The sequence below is a fragment of the Rhipicephalus microplus genome, chromosome X, assembly GCF_043290135.1.
Source record: "Rhipicephalus microplus isolate Deutch F79 chromosome X, USDA_Rmic, whole genome shotgun sequence".
Classification (NCBI taxonomy): domain Eukaryota; kingdom Metazoa; phylum Arthropoda; class Arachnida; order Ixodida; family Ixodidae; genus Rhipicephalus; species Rhipicephalus microplus.
The window spans coordinates 7,099,870-7,115,274 of NC_134710.1; the positions used below are offsets into that span (position 1 = coordinate 7,099,870).

Genomic DNA, 15,405 nt, shown 5'->3' on the forward strand with positions numbered 1-15,405 from the left:
AAAAAACACGTCCATCCGCCCGACAGCCCGAACGGTCGCAGCGCCAGAGTGCCCTCTAGTTAATTTTGAGAAACGCTATGGTTGCTGCAGTCTAACTTTGAACTAGAGTTACTAGGGTACAAGAATGTTTTGTAACCTCATAAATACTTGCACCAATGACGCATTTTTCAGTTTTTTGTGACTTACTTAGGTCCTGACATCTTTGGAAAACACGCAATAAAAAAACTTTTGTATGTAAATAAAGGGCAGCGCCCTCGCAGCCGACGTTTCTGGAACTAAAACGTTGCTCATAGCGGCGCTGGTATGTGGATGCGACCGTGGCGCTGCACTTTGCCATCACGCTTTATTGTGTCGGTGCCGCTAGTGCTTTACTAGTGCTGCAGTGTCCTGGTCAGCGTAAATTTCGCATTTTGATCGCTTTTCCGTAGCTTTCCAGCGGCCATGTCCAGCCCGGTGCCAGTGGAAAACGATATATCACTACAGAATGGCGGAACGGACTCCCGTGTAAGCGAATATCGGGCGTTGTGCGAAGCCGCCATCATGGCAATCTCTTAGCGAAGTGTTTTATAGAGCGGTGTACTTTTCTGTATCCAGACCGATTGTCCTGTAGCGTGGTTCGCATGTGTCGCCATTTTCTTGGTACTATTGCTGATAGGTGTGTTGTAATCATTAACAGGCAATTTTATATTTACAAGAGTGCTCTAGAACCTATGTAGATACGCATGTGATTATTTGTGTTGGCGCATCGGCTCCTCTTCGAAAACTCGTAGTAGCAAACGTTGAAATCTGTGTGTGTTTGTTTGAGGCCCACTGTGAAGTTCCCTTATAAAGTAGCTGACGTAGGTATTGTTAAACAGGTGTGCGCCTTTGACAACCTTAAGGGGCAGATGTTCAAAAGGCGAAGCAGCGTTAAACGCCGCGGCTGTGGGTAGTCGGGCGTAGGCGATTTCCTAAAGCCGAAATAGATGGTCGTAAGGGCCCATCGTAGCGAGGAACATTTGACCACTACGGAAGTCTCGCAAAGCGACCAGAAACGTTTGCTTTCTCGCCAGCTTGCGTGTGGTCTTCCACGATCGAACGACGCCGGTCCCACCCATGATGTCGCATGGTGCCAGATCAACGTATTGTTATTATACAACTTGCGTGACGAAGGCGATCAAGATCAGGCCTGATAGCGTAGCGATGAAAAGTTGTTATAGTTCATCATGTTATTTCGTCATTTTCTCACAGCTGTTCGCCTCACTCAACTGCTCAGTCAAAATGTTTCACTCTGCAAATGAGAAGACATTTGCAAAGTGACTTATGCACACTTTATTGCGTATAGTAAAACGAAAAGTTTTCATTTCTTTGTAGCTACTTGAATGTATAGAAGGCTCTTGCGTTTCTCAACTTCTTTGTAGTCGGTGCAGAGCATAGAGTTTCCTGATATACACTAGAGGGATCTCTGGTGCTAGTGTCGCACGTTAAAGAACCCCAGGTGGTCTAAATTTCCGGAGCCCTCCACTACGGCGTCTCTCATAATCATATAGTGGTTTTGGGACGTTAAACCCCACATATCAATCAATCAATCTGGTGCTAGTGTCTATGGGATCTGCAACGCACGGCGCTTCAGCGAGCATGGGAATAATTGGTAGTACATGTATTTGTCTAATCTTCTTACTTCTGGCCTGCTTCTGGCTCCACATGTGTTCACGTGGCTTGGAGCTGTTTTGTCACGAAACAAAAATCGGCTAATTCTCGGCAGTTACACTTCATCACCTTCACCTTTTAGGCTTACTATTTCGAATGGGGTCATGAAGTTCAAAGGGGTTTGTTCTTCGAAACAAAGCAATAAACGAAGCCACAAGTACGATTCACCGCCCGCAAGTACGAAGACTAAGCAGATCTATCTACTACCCATCATACCCATGGGCACTGAACGATCGCAGTGCCAGAGGCCCTCTAGTTAATTTTTGGAAACTCTATGGTGCTGAGAGCCTCGTTATAGACCTTTACAGGGTACGTACGTCACAGGGTCACGTCATCGGCACAAGCTGTGTTTTTAGCCAATGGGGGTGTTTTACCTAGCGGCAAAACACCCCCACTGGTGGCTGAGCGGGGCACAGTCGTGTGGTGCTTAGGGCAAGCATTTTTTTCTTTTTCAAAGCTTCAACTTCATCTTACAGTCGCAACATTAGCTGCGGTATGTGCCAGAAAACATCTAAATGTGTGGTAAACTTCGTCATGAAATATTTGACACACTGGCTGGCTGTTTAAACATCTTTGAGAAGTGAACCGCTGTATCGTGTTAAAAAATGTGCAGTGTGTTGTAAGGCATCGACACTATTGATTCACTGATACTGATGATGAAACTGAGAATAATGTGCGTGGTGTGTGCAGTGGGAACAATGATGCGTCTTGCTTGCGAGAACATTGGCATTCGTTGTGGGCCGGTGGCAGTAACAGCTTGTTGACACAACTTCACGATTCGATATTTTAGTCAAGGTAAAAATGCATTTGGCAAGATCATGTACGAGTGGGTACATCTCAGCATTTGCGCTGCATGCAGAAAAAGACTGCGCATGACCTTAGAGTTCAACGATATGCATGAGCATAATATAGCATTGCCAAAGCAGCGTGTATGCTTCGCCATGACTAATACGCTAACTAAATAAAGGTATAACTCATATTATCAGACACCTCATACCTCCTAATTGAAATAGCGAAAATAGCGAATTTCCAGATATTAAACTATAACAGAATTGAGCACTATAGGCAGCGTCCCTTTTTAAAATAAAAAAAAAAATAGCAATTCGAAGAAACATCTGTCGAAGGAATGCTGACAAACGCAGCGCTGCTATGCAAAAGGATCCCACCGGCGGGACTTACTTGCCAACCAGCACCTTCTCCGAGGGCTGGAATGGTGGGCAGCATTCTCGCAGTGACATCACATTGTTCGCAGACTGGGAGAGGCCTATTGACGTTTTTATACATTTCTGCCATCAAAACAAGTACTTAATTGTGTCTGTGTTAGGGAATTATGACTGCATGTTATAGCAACATTACTCTCTAAGGATAAGGTCTCGAGCACGATACTGAGCCGCACATCAACTTGTAAGTGTTTCTGCAAAAAGTTCCCCGTTGCACCTTGGTGTTTTGGCATTTAATCAGTTGTTAGGGTTGGGGGAGGTGTGTGTTTTGTCATCTCATCAGTTGAGATGTGGGGTTTAGCGTATGTGGTCTCATCAGTGTCCTGTTTCTTTGCTGATTGGAATGATCTGGTTTTAAAAAATTTTTTTGGTAATGCCTGGTCTAGTGTGGTATTACCAGTATGGGTACTCTGCAGTGGGCTCTGGTGAGTGGCCCATCAACAGATAAATCATTAATGAGATCACATTAACCCAGGTAATTTGGACCTCTCTTGACGGTCCACTGAACTGTGTGACCCTTATTATTAGATGATTTCTTGAAACCAATATCTAATTTTGTGAAAATTGGTTAGGCGCACACTACGAAAAATGCCGACAAATCGTATGCTTATTTGGAATAGATGTCAAGCAAAGCATTCTCCTGCTTGGGGCGTCCCTGTGATGTGCAAGGTTGGATTGAGCCACCGAGCCCTCTCTCACTCAGCCTGCAGTCGCTTTCAAATCTGATTTTTTATTATTAATAGTATTTTTAGACTTTGACAAAATCATTAAAAAATATTACTGTGACTGTACGAAATGCAACATAACTACCCCGAAAAATTATGTTCCTCAAAGTGACTAAAGACACCACCTCGTCTGCCAACGTCTGCTGTGGCCACCTATATGAGTGTACTGCTTTTATAAAAAGTATCCATTTGTTTTGGAATTGAAACTGTATAAGCATCTAATGGAGCGTTAGCATGTGCCTGTGACAAAAAAAAGCAAAAACTTATTTTAGCTCCAAGAAATGGGCTCAACGTGACCACCATGTAACTTTGTTGGTTTAGGTTTGTGTGGAAAGACTGGTTGTGGTTGACACGAGCAATAAATAGAAATGAGCAAATTTACATTCCTTCTTTAGTAGTCATAGCCCTATAAAGTGAGATGCATGTGGTCTCTCTACCTTGTAGGAACCAACCCGGCATGCTTAGAGCTGAATGCAGCCGCAACCTTGTTAAAATAATTGGAGGCATACGCACAAGAGCTATGTGCCCATGCACACGTCATTATGAGCTGTTGCTAGATAATGTTACACATGAGCGCAAATTTGTCCGCAGTATGATTTTAATGTTAGTCTGGAGCTCTTTATTGCATGAATTTTCCGCAACCAATTTTCTACAATGCATTTTCGAGTGCCATTGAGCCACATTGCGGTAAAAATTTTCCACGATTTACTTGGTTCTGCAGTGTGCACTTAGAGGCCAATCGCAACCAAATAATAAAGTTCTAAAGGGGCTCGATTGCCATAGCAAATGCACCGTGTGCCAACCGGTGGTACTTCCTCGCTCATTTGAATGCACTAGCAGGCTGCAAGGGTTGGCTTGCTATGCTCGAGATGGCAATGTATTCTTGTCCGCCACGGTGGTCAGTGGTTAGAGTGCTCGGCTGCTGAGTTGTTGGTTGTGGGTTCGATGCTGGCCATGTCTGGCTGGTGTCAGTGCACGTGAGAAAACACCGGATGGTCGAAATTTCCAGAGCGCTCCACTATGGTGTCTCTCGTGATCTTATTGTGATTATGGGATCACAATAAGATCATACTGTAAAGTATTCTCCGAAAAGTATTACTGGGTCACGTATCACTGGGTCACGGAAAGGTTGGATCACTGGGTCACGTGATCCAACCTTTCCCGTCACAATGATTACAATGCCCTCGTGTCCAGGGGTGCCCCAATATACCCAGTTAAGGAAAGCATGAGAGGACCCATGTGTAGGTGGCTAAAGTGGACGGAAATGATAAGGTTTATTGAAAAATTGGTTTATTAACCTTGGTTTATTTGGAGGTGAAAATGCTGTAGGTCTCTGTGCTCCAATTTGGGTGCACGTTAAAGAACCCCAGGCGGTCGAAATTACCGGAGCCCTCCACTACGGTGTCTCTCATGATTATATGGTGGTTTTGGGACGTTAAACACCATATATCAATCATCAATCAATTCATCAGAGCTTCTGTCTATTCTTGACCTTTGCTTATTACAAATGTGCTTCTGTCAGTCGCCAGCAACGTAGATCCTGTCCTGGTATATTTTAAAGTGATTGCATTAAAAAGCTTGCTTCGCAGAAGTTCTGGCGGTGGCATTGTGTATGTGTGAAAGATCAGCATTGACTGTGGTAAAAACGTTTTAAGTAGATGAAAATAAATCGATAAAAAAAAATCTTCTGTAAAGGCCTTTTGCATGGCAAGCAACCACACCTGTGCTCAAAATTGCTTTGGAAAAAACACTAGCAAGGGGTAAAGAGCACTGACGCTAACATTTTGCATCTTTTTTTTGTTGCAAAAGGTAGCTTATGATCCAATTATTATGGCTGGAAACTTCATTGGCATTTGTGCACGGCATTTATTATTTTTTGTAGATGTTCTAGCGCGCCCAGTTGCAGTTCTGGTTTCAAAAATTATCGAGCTCAGAAGAAAGAGTTCCGGCGAGAAGGTTAACATAGCTGGCCACGTGGCTACGCAATATTGTGACGTAGGCGCTGCGTATGAGAGAAGGCGGCGCACTGACAACCATTGCAGCCGGCACACGCAAAACTGCAGGCGCAAAGAGAGATGTAGATTTGTTTACAGTGCTGCTGCGGTGATGTCAGCAGTGTGAGCTGCCCCGCATCTCTCTTCCTCTTGCGGCAGGCACTTTGAAAAGGATTTCAATTATGTTATTTGCTCTCTCATAGATGTTGTGTATGTCTGTACTTAAACCTCAAATGGCCTTCTAAGTTTTCTGTGAGTGCTTCTTAAGTAGTGCGAGGAGGAACACATTGCATGACAGAAGTGTGAAATTTCAACAGGCGTCAAAACATGTGGGTTGCACAATGAGTGGGTGTTTTAAAGCATTTTAACAAGTATGTATTTTAAATCAAGTGCTCAGGCATAATGAAACCTCATCATTAGTAATCGCATTAAAGAAGTGGCCGGATGTGCAGCTATACTTGTTGCCTTACGCTGGTGTAGTGGGTGCTATGCGAATTGGCAGGAGGTAGAATTATGGGGTAGTGGGTAATTTGCACATGTATTTGCGGTAGGCATTGTGGGATAGTTTCAAGGGACCTGCGCTATGCGCATAGACCTTATTTATTTATTTCAAATGCCCTCAGGGTACAAATGTACATTGGAAAAAAAAAGGGGCAAAAGTTAGTACATAATAACTACTGGATTATAGGTACAAAATATAGATAGAAAATATCAAGGTGGCACTTAAGAAATGTGAGTCACAAAACAAAGCCAAAAGTAGGTGTAATTATATTACGGCAATCAAAACACTTAATTGTCGTGGCAGTGTTTGAATATGAGCTCTTTGCATATACATACACTTAATAAACTGCCGAGAAGTAAGGACACAATGCAAAGAATGGTAAAAACATAATAAAAAAACTAATGTGCAAAAGTAACAGTTTTTAAAACAAAATTTCTAAAAGCATAGTAAAAACATATAGAACAATGAAAAGTGCAAAGCAAACACCTATGTTAACTTGAGATGAAACTCTGAAAAGTGATTTTGAAGTTATTGCTGTTAGTTATGCTTGTGAGTGTTGCAGGTAGGTTGTTCCAATCTCCCGTTTTGGGGGAAAATGAATGCGAAAAACCAGGGTTGTTACTGTGTGGAAGATTTACTTTTTGGCAATGGTCGATGCACGATGAAATGTATGGCGCTGGCTGAATGAATATAAAATGTAAAATGGGGGTTGCGGTTATACATTTAATGGAAAAGACAGAGTCGAGACAGTTTTCTGCGGTGTGATAGCGGTGGAAGGTATAGGATGTCTTTCATGTTTGTAACACTGGCAGTTCTTTGGCAGTTGTCGAGAATGAAACGGACTGAGTCATTTTGTATTTTTTTCCAATAGTTTCATATGGTTTTCACATCGGGTGTCCCATACTGACGATGCATATTCAAGCTTTGGTCGAGTGAAAGTTGTGTACAGTAGTAGTTTTAGTGATGATGGAGCTTGAGAAAACTTCTGCCGAAAGTATCCTAATGTGCCAGTGGCCTGGGAGGCTAAGTGATCAATATGAGTTTTCCATGATAAGTTAGTAATATGAACACCCAAGTATTTGTATGATATTAGGCATTCAAGTGGAATGTTATTAAGTGTGTAAGTCGATGAGGTCATTGCTGTACGGGAAGTCCTCATACTTTCACAGTTTTAACATTTAATTCCATCTGTAATAATTGACGCCACTTAGCTATGTTGTGACGATCTTTTCTGAATTCGTGAAATGTCTGCGACATCAGTTATTGATCTATACAGAATGGAGTCATCTGCAAACAGACATATTTTCAAGTATACAATAATAGGCAAGTCACTAATATAAATTAAGAATAGTGATGGCCCAAGCAGAGACCTTTGTGGGACACCGGATTCAACAGAAACCAACAAGGAGTTAGCGTTGTTAGTGGAGACAAATTGACCACGTGATGTCAGAAAGCACGAATCCAATTAATTATACCTGAGTTGATGTTTAGAATGCTTAGTTTATGAAGAAGCAGTGCATGGTTCACTTTGTCAAATGCGTCAGAAAAGTCAAGGAATATACAATCTCTTAAAAAAACGTGATCAAGGTTTGCATGGAAGAAACTAGTGAAGGTGATGAGTTCAGTGTCACAGGAAGAATGTTTGTGTGCAATCTATGTTGTATAGCTGTAAATAAGTTGTAGAAAATTAACCAGATAAGTGTAAATTATATGTTCCATTACTTTTCAAGGCAATGATGTAAGAGAAATAGGTCTATAATTATGTGGGTCATGGGATGGTCCTGATTTGTGAGTAGGGATTACTCTACCCTTTTGTGGAACAAATAAGGTTTCCTCTGAGAAGTGCCCGATCACATTCCACTCGTAAAAGTGAAGCTCAAATGTACCCCAAATTTTTATTGTGCTGTTATGGGTAAGCTTTCTGCTGATTTGTCTTTTCCAAGCAGGTTGTACTAGATAGTTCTTATCTGTTGTGTCCTATCTAATACTTTGCCTTCATGTGGAATAAAAGGTAATTATGATGAATATATTGTCCCTTTATCTAGAACCATTGCATTCCTTATGTTGAGACCATCCACAGCAACCGAGGAGGAAAGTACTGAGCAGTGTGTAGGTACTCTTGTAGTGCACACAATTTTTTTTTTACTGTAGTTGTAATTGGATAACCTTTACTGCAAAATTATCAGAGTAGAAATAAGGTGCTAAAACATTTGAGATTTGTCTGGTGTAGCTAGCTCAGAGGTCTACTAAAAAAAATGCTTGGAGTGGTTTCTACAAACAGTAGCTAAAGTAAGCACGAATTCGGAGGAGTTGCTTCACGTAAACTTTGGAGCAAAGACACTCTCTAGTTGTATCCAAAGCATAGGTCGGTAAAACTTGTGGAGCTCACTCGAACTTGACTCGCGGCTCAGTGAGAGTCTGAGTGAGTTGACTCATAAGTGAGTTCGTCAACCTATGATCCAAAGTGCTTACATAATTGAAGAAAGTGTTGCAGCGCTCCTCTCAATTTATGCCATTGAAACTAAATATAAAGGAATAATATTTATTCAGTGGCCATCTACATAGTGCTTGTAGTTTGGCCAAGATGCTTGTATAAAAGTTAGGTTTTTGCCATTAAAAAAAAATTATATGATCTTAAGGCAACCGAAACGTAGGTCAATCTCCTAAAGCGCAACTGAAGAAAAAACTGGCGCGTCTTTTATGAAGGAAATTCAATTATGTAGTCGCTAGACCGACTACACGAGCTCACTCGTCGTCCGTCTTTGTGAACTTTGATGCTGGTGCCCTGCTGGCTTTGAAACGCGTCCTCTACATGTGAAAACGTGGGTTTCTTGCGTGACAATTATACGTACCACAACAGGACAAGAGAAGTGCATGACAGGAGGGGTGCTGACTGCGTGTTCCTGCCTTCACATGCTTCCGGCCACTGGTCGTCCAAAAAGTAGCGCTGTAATATTTTTTTAAAAAGGTATCGCTAACTTAGCCCTGCACTGTGTTTTGATAAGTCAAGACAGAAAATGCGATTTCCAGTGTGCAGATATAGCTCCATGGCATTGCTCACAGCTGTGTAGGGAAGCTAGCTGTGCAACAATACACGGGAATCATCTTTAAAAAATTTTCCTCGAATCATTTCTAAAGGGAGGGGGGGTTATATGCGAGAAAATTTGGTGTACGTCGTAGGTTGTGTAAGAATGCAAGCGTACTGTCATAACGATGCCTCAGCAATCATGGTTGATTGTTTGTTATACCATGACTGGTGCTAATAATTTAGTTTTTATTGTAAGTTGACCTCCTCAAAGGCGGATTTCAAATTTACATAAAATTGGTTGACTTACTGTTGTGTGATACGGGTAACCTATGTTTTATTATGCTCACATCATTTTGATGCTGTGTCTTTTTGATTGCGTGCCAAAAAGGGTCTATAAGCGCATGGCTAGCATGCCAGCAGATTTCATAAACTTGTCCTATGAACTGAACAAAAGGCTCATTGAGGAGTAAAATAACCTGCTTTGTAAACCAAAGCTTCTGGTTCTGGATCACAGTGCGACTATCGTGACATAGACAATAAAAACCAGCTTTTCACACAGAAATTATTGGTTAGTGCATTGTGCTAGTGTACATTTTCCCCTGGCATGTTCATTTAACATTTCTCAGATTCAACCCTATGTCAGTGGGTGCTTATTGATGGCATTCTATTTTTGGTTGAGTACGTGGAGATGTTTTGGCTGACTAAGGTGGCCGTGAATTTTGCCACGCAATACTTTGTTGTATTCTATTTGCACTATTATCAAACTGGCCTTGATGTTGTAACACACTATACCAATTTCTTATGCACTCTGAGAACTCAAAACACTAGCATTGTGGCTGTAATCTGGTGCTTTTCTGCTGAGTCACTGAATAAGATTGGTTAAGTACTACTTGTCATACTAGAAAAACAAGTCTTGGTTACTCACAATGCTTGTGAATAGTTTCCCCCCATTGATCTCATTTGCCTAAGATGAACAGGTTTACTGAAGTGTGGTCCATGTTTCGGGATATGTTTTTTGATTCTATCACCTTCACAAAGGTAGCATGTGGTATGCTTTGACGTCTTATAAAAGTGGGCAAGGAGTAAGAATTTGTTTACATAGAAAGTGAAATCAGAGACGGCACAGTAGGCACATTCATTGTACACTGCAAATCCAGCCAAATAAAAACCAAGTGATTGGCTTTAGTCCTTTGTGTGGAAAGTGGCAATCACATGGGCCATAACTTTGTTTTCTTTTTAAAGCACTAGACAGGACTTTCTTATGCTTGTGTGAGTGTATGCTATGGCCCTTTTGTTAATGTTGAACAAGGAAAGCACCTTTCCAGAGCTAAGCACTGAATAGTACAGGTGTGTATACGACAATAGCACTTTGACTTGGGCGAGCTGGTACATACTCGGATAGGCTTCAGCTCGATTTAGACGAAGGCCAAGGAGGCACACAGAAGCGCTCGTCTGTGCTCTGTGTGTCTCCTTGGTCTTCGTCTAAACCGCGTTGAAGCCTATCTGTGTATATGACAACTTGTGATATCACATTTATAAATGCTAACAATGTTACTGATTTTGGTATTGCTACAGCAGACTCACCCCGTCATACCTGCCAACTTTCCCGAATTGTCCAGGAGACTCCAAAATTTAGACCCAATCTCCCAATTGTACGAATGCTATCTCGAATATCCCAGAAAGCGGTCGCCATAGCAGAGGTGTTTTTTTATTATTATTATTCATGCGCATACATCAGCCTTTCTGGCTGCGACAGTTGCAGTGCTGCCGAAGAGCACACGCCACTACACTTAATTTAACCATACCATAGAGGACCGCTAAGTATATTCTAGGCACTATGATACCATGCATCTGAGCAAAGGCTGGTCGCGAGGCGCACTCGCTATCGTACCCAAAAAAGGCACCACAACAAGAAGAAAGGTGTTTCAACTTGTACGTCTGTCTTGGCCCCCACATTTTGTACATAAGGCCTACACTGCCTGCCTAGGCATCAGTTGTGTTTGTTACGTGGTTCTTGGGTGCCCCGCCGCGGTGGTCTAGTGGCTAAGGTACTCGGCTGCTGACCCGCAAGGCGCGGGTTCGAATCCCGGCTGCGGTGGCTGCATTTCCGATGGAGGCGGAAATGTTGTAGGCAGGCCCGTGTGCTCAGATTTGGGTGCACGTTAAAGAACCCCAGGAGGTCTAAATTTCCGGAGCCCTCCACTACGGCGTCTCTCATAATCATATAGTGGTTTTGGGACGTTGAACCCCACATATCAATCAATACGTGGTTCTTGGGGTGGCGTGCTTCTGGGAGTTTAGTGGGAAGGTCGATGGCGGCGTTAAAAGCAAAGAAGTACTTGCAAATGTTTCTGGACTCATGCACAGCTCAGTTTCCATGCTGTGTCACTTCACAGAAAAGTAGCTAGTTTGGATTCTGTACCACGTCCGCTTGTGACGTAATTGTTTTGCATGGCGGCAAGGCCGACATAAAGGTGCACATCGCTTCAAAGAAGCATCATAACTACATTTGTGCTGCAGAAGGGCAGGGCAACATAGAAAGTTTCTTTCTAAAGAGCTGTGAAGACGGTGTAATCCACGCAAAATGCCTATACACAAGATTTCTTGAGGAACATAATTTGCTGTGTTAGGGATCACACAGAACCGTTCTTTGGGGGAATGTTCCCGAATTGTGAGGATGTGAAGCAATACGGGTACAGATTTGTGGAAAGTTGTAGTGCCATTGTCGGGAAAATGGCTCCAGGTGCCAAAAATGCCGTACTTTCGCAGTTACAGTGGACAGTGTGTTACAAATGTACCCAATTGAGGCGATGAAATACCTCATTTCTCATGATGAAAAAACATCATGAGAAACAGCTCAAAACAAACATTCTTACCCTATTCTAATGTCTGTCTCTCCCCCCACCCTTCTCTCCCCTCCCAAAGTTTCATGCTGTGAAAGTTTGACTTAGCAAGCCTTGCGCTTCTTGCTTAGTTTGTAAGACAAGTTTCTTGCTTTTTTTTTCCCATTATGGAAGGAGTTTCTTGATTTGCTGAAAAATTTAACTTAATGCCCCGCCGCGGTGGTTTAGTGGCTAAGGTACTCGGCTGCTGACGCGCACATTGGGGGATCGAATCCCAGCTGCGGCGGCTGCATTTTCGGTGGAAGGGAAAATGCTGTAGGCGTGTGTGCTCAGATTTGGATGCACATTAAAGAACCCCAGGTGGTCGAAATTTCCGGAGCCCCTCCACTACGGCTTCTCTCATAATTATATAGTGGTTTTGGGACGTTAAACCCCACATATCAATCACTGAAAAATGACTTAAATGGCTGTGTGTTATGGGCAATGTAATTACTCCACAATCGATTGAAATGAGTGTGTTTTGCAGTCCGAGCAAGAAGAGGCACGACCTCCGTCTGAAGCTGATGGTCCCCCTGCCAAAAAGCCAGCGCTGCAAGGTACTTTCCTGCCATTTGTGCTCTTCAAGTATCACACTGTAAACTTGTTGCTTGTGTGCTGGTCTTTGTTTGTATCTTGTAGCCTTTCTACTTGGGAAAATCGTATTCCTGGAAGTAGGTTGCGAGGGGCCCAGCACCAAGGTAAACAGCTTTGACCTAGTGGCTGCTAAGTGCGGGTCTACACACCTCTGTTGCTTGGCTCTAAGAGTAAAAACCTGTCATATGCTTATCTTGTGCCAGTAAGGTGAATTTGTTTTGTTTTACAAGTTACCTAGTTGTATTGTTGTTTTATTTGTTGGTGGCAGATCAAGTTTTTTGACAAAGGATTTTTTTTCTTCTCTCTTTGGCACTGGGTGTGTGTTTTTTAGCACCAGAAGAGCTGCATCGGCTGATGGCTGCCTTCCACGGCACCCCCCAAACTGGCAGGTGTATGTAGTGCCTCTGCGATTGGGCATCTGCCAAACACGCAGCTGCCTTAACTTTTCCAGGTGAAACTGTGTTTCTGAGATGCGGTAAAGATATACACCTTATGGATTAATAGCAGGTTAGCCTTGCAAAACAACCAACTGTTTCATCTCTGCACATATTCTCTCAACTGCATTGCTTAAAGGGACTATAAACATCCATCCTGCATTGAACGGATTTAATTTCACGTTTGAAGCCTCAACATAATCAGTCATGCCTGCAATAAAATGCCACCAAATCAAGTATACTTTCAAGCATCATTCATAATTGCTACAATTCGTGATTGGGCTGCAAAATGAGGAGAATGATTTGTACAGTTGCTCAGGCACAGGGCTGTTGTTGAAATCTGAATCTGCAATCTAGATCAAGCTTGAGTACAAAGGGTCCTCGGATGTCCCTAGGCTAAGGAGATCCCACCTGTTCAAAAGTAGATAGACATCCCAAAGGAGAACCTTGTGCACGCCTGTGTGTATCACTGCAGTTTGTTTGAATCCTGGAGGTGCCTTGACAAATGATAAAAAGAGTTGTTCACTTGACCAGGCCACACAACTGCGAGTGCCTTCAACTGGAACGACACTGTGGTGACAGAGCCATGCCTTGCGCATGGCTCTGTCACCACAGAGCCATGCGCAAGGCATGGCTAGAATCAACACATGTCTGTGTTGATTCTAGCTGCCATCACTACAAGAGACACACTGACGTCAGTGCATATTGCTTGCTCTCTGCCAAAACGAAATGGGCAATTTTTTCATAAAAATAAAGCTTGATAAGATAGGTTCCTTTGCAAGGGACAACCATTGCCAAACCTTTAGCAAAAGCTGCAATAAGTCTCTCCAGTGTAACGTAGATTCTGTTGCAGCCTAGGCACCACAGCTAGTATTTGACCAAAGGTGATGCAATTTCGTAGGTTAATATGGAGTTCAAGCAATTAATCTTGTCTGCTAGTGTTTTTAATTCTCTATTGATTTGAATATTTTAGTTTGCATGGCATGCTATTACAGGAAATGTCTCAAGATTTTGCGCTTTCTAAAAAATAGTTGCAAACAGTTGTGTGCAGCTGCTGTAGCAAAGTTCTTTGTATGTGCGTCATTGAGACGAAATGTGCCCAAAGTTACGTTGGTTCCTAGCGAACAACTCTTCTTGGCAATGAAGAAAAGCTACTGGGGCAGAGCTACTGCACATGCTCTCCTTAATGAAGTACAGTGCGGCTCGTGTTTTGAACGACGCCTGTATTCCTTTAGACAACCATTTGAGAGTGAAATTCGTCACAAGCTCCTTCGGCAACTCGTTCGAGTAGCTGGAGGGTGACAAGCACTTAACTAAATACGAAGACGCCATTTTAAGGTGCACCTAAAACGTGAAAATGTGATATTTTCATGTATGCAAAACTGCCAAATGATGCTATATAATGTAAAACAAATATGAATATTTTCTTGGTGCTTGGTGTGTGTCTTCATAAACAGCATCCCATAGAAATTAATGTTGCTTTTATGATTATCCTGTGGAAAACATGGACAGAATTGAGGTACTATATTACTCAGCGATGGCATGTGCCCACTCCATAGCCCTCCCTTCATTGCCAAAAGAAAGTCGTCCGCGAATAGAGTTGATAGTCCGTTAAACATGAAATTTATTGCATGAGTAATTCATGTAGCTAAACCAACCTAAAATAACAGCTGTTATTTTCAGTAGCATTCTCATCTTGAATATTGTCTTTTTTCAATTTAATCTTCCAGTTAATAAACACTACGGGAAAATTCAATATTTTCATATAACTTTTTGCATACGAAAGGGTCTGCATATGAATTCTGTTGTTAGCACTGATTCATAACTGAAAACATAAATTCGACTAGACAGGCTTATGATGCTCGACTTATCCCATCTTTGGTGGCTGCATTAAAATGGAAATGAAAAGCTAGAGGCCTGTGTATTTGGATTTAGGTATATTTTAAGATGTTCAAAATTTCGCACTCCGATTAGCCCATGTTGCGTGCAAATCTGTGAGACCCTTCAAGTAATAAAAGTACATTTTCAAGGCCCTGTTTTCTTGAATTTCGTGGCATGTAGTTTCTATAATATGTACCGCTCCCCTCCTGTGTTGCTGCACATCACATTCTGTCAGCTTCCCGCGTGGAATGCAGTGTGCAATGTTTTTCCTCCTCTATATCCAACACTGTCATGTGAGCAGCGCAGGAAATCTTCTAGCTTAAACAATAGCCACTGCCCAAGTGCAGCAAAAGCTTTTAACAGATACCAAAAAGTAACAAGTTTTAATGAAAAATGCCGGCTGTGTTTTAGCTCAGTTATTGGCTCCCATGCCCTGTTTTCTATATAATAAAACTT

At 42.3% G+C, this 15,405-nt stretch overlaps 1 protein-coding gene across 6 annotated transcripts in view; it reads left to right on the plus strand.

The window, feature by feature from the left end:
* The first annotated feature begins 296 nt into the window (after positions 1 to 296).
* hfp (Poly(U)-binding-splicing factor hfp) overlaps positions 297 to 15,405 on the plus strand; it is a 117,685-nt gene continuing 102,576 nt past the window's right edge. For 2 of the 6 annotated variants that reach the window (XM_075881755.1, XM_075881756.1), the window contains exons 1-2: positions 297 to 504; positions 12,528 to 12,597. In XM_075881755.1, the coding sequence (XP_075737870.1) occupies positions 442 to 504; positions 12,528 to 12,597 (133 nt within the window). In that variant the 5' untranslated portion in view covers positions 297 to 441. Of the gene's footprint in view, positions 505 to 12,527; positions 12,598 to 12,679; positions 13,086 to 15,405 lie in introns of those variants that run through there. The other 4 variants (XM_075881761.1, XM_075881757.1, XM_075881758.1 and 1 more) reach the window with 4 other exon arrangements.